We start from the raw sequence: 7063 nt of genomic DNA, 5'->3' as shown, positions 1-7063 counted from the left end.
GGGGGGGGGGAGGCACTAAGTCACTAGCCTCCCTGTCACTGACCTCCGGACCACCCCTTTCCTTAGCAAACAGGCTCTGAGAACAACCTGTACAACAGGAAACCGCATGTGGGCTAGAAGCAAGCTCTGAGCCTCCCTCTCCCCACCCAAAGGGAACAGATGTCAGGGCAAGAGCTGTAAGTTGAGTGTCATTTCAGGCCACCCCTGCTTGGTAGGTATCAAGTCTGTTAATGTGGATGTTTCCCCTGCATAAACACTTACGTAAGCAGTGGGACAGCAATCAGATACTAATCACAGTGGCCACCGTCGGCTTCATGCTTTCTTGATAAGTCAAGCCCTGCCGTATGCCTTTCTCGGATGATTTTTACCCAGCTCATCACCTCCCTTGAAGCTGTTCCCGATGTTCTATGTTTAACACCTTGGTACCCAGTCTAGACCATATGTATTTGTGTGTGTGCATGAGTGTTTGGTTTGTTTTGAGATAGGTTCTTTTTTTTTTTAGATTTATTTTATTTATTTTATGTGTATGAGTACACTGTAGCTGTACAGATGGCCATGAGCCATCATGTGTGTGGCTGCTGTTGAACTCAGGACCTCTGCTGGCCCCGCTCGCTCTGGCGTAATTCACTGCAGCTGTCTTCAGGTGCACCAGAAGAGGGCGTCCGATCTCATTACGGGTGGTTGTGAGCCACCATGTGGTTGCTGGGATCAGAACTCAGGACCTTCGGAAGAGCAGTCAGTGCTCTTAACAACTGAGCCATCTCGCTAGCCCCGAGATAGATTCTTACTCTTTAAACCAGGCTGGCCTGAAAATATGTATTTATGTATGTATGTATGTATGTATGTATGTATGTATGTATGTATGTATGTGTGTATGTATGTGTGTATGTATGCCTGCATGTATGTCTGTGCACCCTGTCCTTAAAAGCCAGAGAAGGCATTGGACCCTCTGGAACTGGAGTTACAGATGGTTGTGAGCCACCACGTGGGTTCTGGGGATCCAGTCTGGTTCCTCTGAAGGGGCAGCCAGTGTTGTTAGGCTACTGCACCAGTTCTCCAGCCTCTTTAAACATTACTTTTTTTTTTTTTTTTTTTTTTTTAAGATTCATTATTATATGTAAGTACACTGTAGCTGTCTTCAGACATATAGATGGTTGTGAGCCACCATGTGGTTGCTGGGATTTGAACTCAGGACCTTCGGAAGAGCAGTCAGTGCTCTTAACCGCTGAGCCATCTCTCCAATCCCCAAGATTACTTTGTGTGGGTTGTTTTACTTGTATGTATGTTTGCACTGAGGGCATACCCAGAGGGTTGTGAGCTGCCCTGTAGGTGCTGGGAATCAAACCTGGGTCCTCTAAAAGAGCAGCAAGTACTCTTAATTGCTGAGCCATGGCCAGGAATTCCTGGTCTTTATACCTCGACTTCCTGAGTGCTGGGATTACAGGCATGAGGCATGAGCCAGCATGGCTGGCTGGACAGGAAGATAGCTCTGCTTCTTCACCTCTCTTCTCTCTGGCCAGCCCAGCTTGCATGTGGGCCCCAGAGCAATCAGTAATTCCTGCAAGTCTGGAACTCTGTAATGCCCGGCGGGGTGGGGCTTGGCTGATGGAGGGACCTTCCCAGAGTTGGGAAGTGTGGGCAGGCACCACGGCTTCCTCCTGGAAAGAAGAGCTAAAGGTGGGGGTGGAAGGGAACTCAGTCTGGCTGGGTCTTTGTCCTGGTAACTCAGGCCATCGGCTGGGGCTGCTCCATGCTGAGTGTTGTCTTAGCTCTGCAGGGAGCTCTTAGTCTGATAAAAAGGGAGGGAAAACAGTAAGGCAACCCCATTCCACCCCCTTGGGAGAGAAGCTGAGTCAGTGAGTAAGCCTTTGTTCTGGGTTGGCGCCCAGACAACAGCCAGACTGTCCCCCTGCCCCCACAGCAGTGGGAGGGTGCTGGGCTGCTTAATGGTCATTTCATCCCGGCAGCCTCCGCCAGTCCATCAACAGGATTCCTAGGCAGGACGAGCAGCAGGCACCTGGGTCAGGAATGCTTCCAGGCTCCTAAGTGGAGGAGGCTGATCCAGACTAGCCCCAGCGGCTGCTTCCTTTACCCTTGGTTGCTCTTCCAGCCCTCCACTAATACAAACTGATTTGACCCCTATAGACTTGTGTGTGGTGAAGCCTGCCTCCCCAGCTGCTCCGCAGGATACAGACACATGCTTCATAGAGGAGAGAGTGGAGGAAAGCCAGGCTTCTGCGTGTAGGAAATGGGCAGAAGTGAGGGCAGGGCCTGTGTAGTGTGTGGCGTCCATCAAAGGTGCAGTTAAAAAGCTGCCTGTCTTCCTGGATGATGCGACACTCCTGGGACCTTGGTGGGTATTCTGGAAGGGGTGGGTTCCTGGCTTGCTTTCTTCCTCCAGCCTTCTTGTAGATTTTGAATTTTAGCCTCTGGTAGAAGATGCCCCTTCCCACACACAGGGTTTCTATGTGTAGCCTTGGTTGTCCTAGAACTCACTCTAGATCAGGCTGGCTTTGAACTCACAGAATTCCTGCCTCTGTCTCCTGAGTGCTGGGATTTAAGACCTGCGCCTCTACCACCTGTCTTGAATGCATTATTTTTGTGAATCACTGCTAGCTTGGGGAGGAGGATCCCTTACTAAAATTAAACCCAGACCTGCCAAATGTTTGCCTCCATGAGCCGTCTTGAAGAATGTGGCTTTATAATATACAGATAGGTGTTTCCTTCTGAATGGCAGCCAATCAAAACTGATAGATGACTGAGGGGACGAGTGAGGGAATGCTTATTCCAGAAGACCCTCTCTCCTCGGATAGTGTATCAGGTGGGAGTTGAGATCCAGTCAAGATGCTAACAGGAAGCATAGGCCAGGCCTGGGCTTGCATGTTGAGAAACTTGGTTGCCACCGGGGGATGAGTTTATCAGCCTCCTGTGACCTTACAATGGGGATTAGGGGATCAGATCATATGTCATGTGGGGGAATCATAGACAGTCTAGAGCTCTAGAGACTATCACGCCCAACTCCTTATTTTAAGATGATGAAATGAAGGTCCAGAGAGGAGGGCATCACTAACTAAGTAAGATGAATAGTTCTTGCCTTGGCTAGGTAATAGGAGAGGTCTTTTAAGGGAAATGAGGGTAACATTGCCGAGTGAGTCAGGAGCACTTCAGGGCAAGGCACCATAACCTAGGAGTTCGTGCAGCAGTCACACTGGTTTGTGCAAGCAGCTTCAAAAGTATTTCACAGTATGAAGAACTTCATAGGTGAAGAAACCGAGGCACAAAGAGCTGTCTTGCCAAGTGTTAAACAAAAGGGCTATGCTGGAGCTGGGACACACGCACAGTGAAGGGAACTGGCTAAGAGAGTATTTAAACTGAAGCTCCTGTGAATGTGTCCTCCAGTATTTTTTTTTTTCTTTAACTTTCATCATTGTCTATCATGTTGATGGATGCAGGATACAGATGATCATAGCCATGTCCCTGAGATCTAAACCAGGCCCGTGCTCTGTATTAAACAAACAAACAGCATTTTATTTCAGTTGCAGTGGGCAGGTCTTGGCAAGGCAGGGAGCAGGTTCTCATGGAGGGAAAGAGGTTCCTACTGTACTTGCTGGGATGAGTGGAGTCCACACCCCATGATGGGCAGGGCCATCTCGGAGATGCAGTGATGTTTGTTGACTGGTTCGGATGACCTCTTGCTGTTGTTGCTCTCGGGGTCGACATCTCCGTCACATTCTCCAGCACATTGCTGTGGTGGCTGATGTCCTTCACCTGGCCTGATGCTTGTTGTTGCAACAGTTGAACACTAGTGTTCTTGTGAGTGACTGCATGAGATTTGGGGGGAGGGAGGCTGAAAGGGGGGACCTATGCCGACCTCCTTGTCCTCCTACTTGTGCAGTCTTCTGGCTCTTGGGTTTATTGAGATTTGTGGTGGAGGTTTCTCACCTGCACTGCATTGCTTCAGCCTCTACTCCTGAGGTCTGTGATGTTTTAATCACCCACTTGGTTCCTGCCACCTTCTGAGATCAGAGCTCACGTTGTTGGTGTCAAAGGCTGTGCCCTGGGTTCAGTACTGGCTCTGGCATGCAGTCTACAGGACATAGTACAGGAGCAGGGCTCCAGTGGAAGGGCTCACATGTGGGGTTAGAACACTTAGGTTTGAATCCCAGTACCACCATGCCTCAGGGGCTGACTCTGGGCCACAATGTCTCTTAAGAGCAGCCAGAGCCCAATGAACTTGTCGGAGTCTATCCTGTATCCCTTAAATGTTCTGGACGGTTTTTGTTGTTGTTTTTTAACTTAAGAAAAAGTTTATTTATCTCATTTATATGAATACATTGTAGCTGTCTTCAGACACACCAGAAGAGGGCATTGGATCCCCATTACAGGATGGTTGTGAGCCACCATGTGGTTGCTGGGAATTGAACTCAGTCAGTGCTCTTAACTGCTGAGTCATCTCTCCAGCCCACCCACCCCTCCCTTTTAAAATAAAATAACTAAATCTTAGGGCTGAACAGAGAATGAAGGGAGACACCTCTTCCCCCCCAACCCCCACTCTCACACATTGGGCATGGTGTGATTATTCTACATAAGCAGAGCAGCACTGTGGCCCAAATGGGTCAGAGTATCAGGAGAAATCAAAGGCACTGACAAACTTGAGAGGTTTGATAGCCATTTTCATTGTTTGCCCTTGAGTCCTTTTTGCCTCTGCATGGGTTGAGAATGGTTCATTTCCAGCCTGGGATCCCACTTTCCAGGACTTTAGGATGAGAAGGCAGTCTTTTAAAATGAACAAGAAATTTATTTTGTGGTAGAGAGGGCGTATACCTGCTACTGCAGGTGCAGAGGTCAGAGGGCAACTTGTGAGATGTTACCTGTGACCTTACTCTTTTGAACTCAGGTTGCCAGGCCTGGTGCCTTTACTTGCTGAGCCATCTCACCAGCCCAGGAAGGCAGGTCTTGTAGCATTTGTGTCTCTGGAATCCCTGGCAGGAAACAAAGCCCTATCTCACTTTGTTTCTTTCTTGTACATTATCCCTATTGAGTCCCATGCAACAGCCACCCAAGACAGAGCAGCCAGTAGTGACGTGGGCAGCAGTGCTCTGCTGAGTCTAAGGCAGCCAACGTCTTGGTCCTGGGCTGGTTTAGTCCTGGCTTGGTCAGGTGATTGCAATGACCCACCCGGGTGAGCACCTGCTCAGGCTTCAGGAAGGCTAACTGAGCAAAGCCATGTTAGAAGCACAACCTGATGCTTTCTTTTCCTGACAGGGGGAAGGACTTGAAAGAGCAACATGAGCAGAAAGTATGTGAGAGGGAGATGCAGCGAATCACTCTGCCCCTGTCTGCCTTCACCAACCCCACCTGTGAGATCGTGGATGAAAAGACCATCATCGTGCACAGCAATCAGACTCCTGCTGATGTGCAGGAGGGCAGCACCCTCCTCACAGGCCAGGCTGGCACGCCTGGGGCCTGAGCCCCTTCAGTGGGCTGGTGCCCATGTTGACACTGGTACAGGACAGGCCACCCTCCTGCAGTTGGGAGGAGCTACATTTTGTGTTGTGGTTAAAACCTTATCCCATTTTTCTTTCTGGGGGGGATGTGACTCCTCATGACACAAGAAGCATGTAGCATTATGGGTGAGGGCGAGGAGGCTGGGTAGGGTCCTATCAACGATCCTTTTCTATTCCTTGGAGCAGGGTTTGCCTTCGGAGAGAGACTGGCACAGTAGCCACAGTGGTGGCAAATAAGGGCTTCCATACTGCCTGGGCCAGGGAAAGACAGGGAGCTAGCTAAAGCTCCTCTGTCCTGTATACTGAAGGTGGCCTCAGTCTCTGCCTTTCCATTTGTCATCCAGGAACTTGAGTGGCGCATACTGTTATTCATAGTTAAGGTCAAGCATTAAAAAATATATATACACATACATATATATGTGTATATACACACATATGTGTGTGTGTGTGTGTGTGTATATATATATATATATATACATATATATATATATATATGAATGAAAGGAAGAAAGAAAGAAAAAATATTTGGGATGGAAGTCCCTTATGACTTCTAAGAACCAGAAATGAATTTATAACAAAAGTTAGAATTTTGGGCCGCAAGTGGGTTCTAGATGGGACTACTGGGCATGCCCCAGCTTGCTGGCAGCAATGTGCCTTGACAACTGTGGGCTAGGCCTAGGCCCAAAGGTCTCTTCCTGTCTTTTAAGGAAAGGGGAGAATTGCACTAAACCTTTCAGTTAGGTAAAGGACCCACTTCTGCCTTCAGCATCATGCTGAACTAAATATCCAGACTGTTTTGGGGGGGCTTGATAGAGGAACCTCTCCATTTTGTGCTGATAAGAAAATAGCCAGCCAACCCATGGGAATTACACACTTGAGGGTCTAGTGACCTGCATCTGAAAGGTGAGCCTAGAGACTAAGCCAGAGGCTAGGTGACAAAGGCATGATGGGGCTTGCTTTGTCATCCAGCCTGGCTTACAGGCAGTCCTATGACCCCCAGGCCAGTTCCTTCCATAGGGTTGAGATTTTGTTCCTTCCAACCGGTACAAAACAGTCACTTGAACCACTGGGAAGGACCTGAAGTGTTTTCCAGAAAAGTGTCCTGCCCAAGGTGAAAGCAGCTTTGCGTGTCCTACCAGAGTGCCCAGCCTTCTGGCCTTGGCAGTGTCCCCAGCCAGGAGCCCCTCCACTCCTGACACTGAGAGCAGGCTTCACCAGGCTGCTCTCTAGAGCCATTTGTTGAGGGGGCCTGGATCTCAGGGTTCCCATGGTGGTGTTGACTGTGGGAAAGAGAACAGTACTACTTCTTACTTTCCTATGAAAGTATTTCTCTGTGTGTTTTATATACCTCATTCTGACACCTGTGTATGAACTATGGCAAATTGCTCTGCATTTGACTTATATAAATAAACACAAAACATGATTTTACCTCACATGTGTTTGTGGTGATGGGAATGCTCCCCAAATACCTTGTCCATACCTTTGCCTTCTCAGTCACTTCCTAGTTACTAGGAGGTAGTGACAGTTGAACTGTTAAGCCCCTCCACCCACTCCCC

General features: G+C 48.8%; 1 protein-coding gene and 1 long non-coding RNA gene across 2 annotated transcripts in view; one reads left to right on the top strand and one right to left on the bottom strand.

The window, feature by feature from the left end:
• Positions 1 to 6940, top strand: part of Pik3ip1 (phosphoinositide-3-kinase interacting protein 1) — a 12550-nt gene extending 5610 nt beyond the window's left edge. Inside the window, exon 6 of the mRNA XM_031340662.1 lies at positions 5266 to 6940. Within this exon, the coding sequence (XP_031196522.1) occupies positions 5266 to 5470 (205 nt within the window). The 3' untranslated portion in view covers positions 5471 to 6940. The remainder of the gene's footprint in view (positions 1 to 5265) is intronic.
• On the bottom strand, positions 3502 to 7019 carry LOC116069769. Its single transcript, XR_004110137.1, has 2 exons — positions 6937 to 7019; positions 3502 to 4087 (listed from the first exon to the last, which is right to left on the bottom strand). It is a non-coding gene; the product is annotated as an uncharacterized LOC116069769 (long non-coding RNA).
• Between the last annotated feature and the right edge of the window lie 44 nt (positions 7020 to 7063).

Source organism: Mastomys coucha, unplaced genomic scaffold, assembly GCF_008632895.1.
Source record: "Mastomys coucha isolate ucsf_1 unplaced genomic scaffold, UCSF_Mcou_1 pScaffold22, whole genome shotgun sequence".
In the NCBI taxonomy this organism is placed as follows: Eukaryota; Metazoa; Chordata; class Mammalia; order Rodentia; family Muridae; genus Mastomys; species Mastomys coucha.
This window is presented reverse-complemented; position numbering and strand designations above follow the sequence as displayed.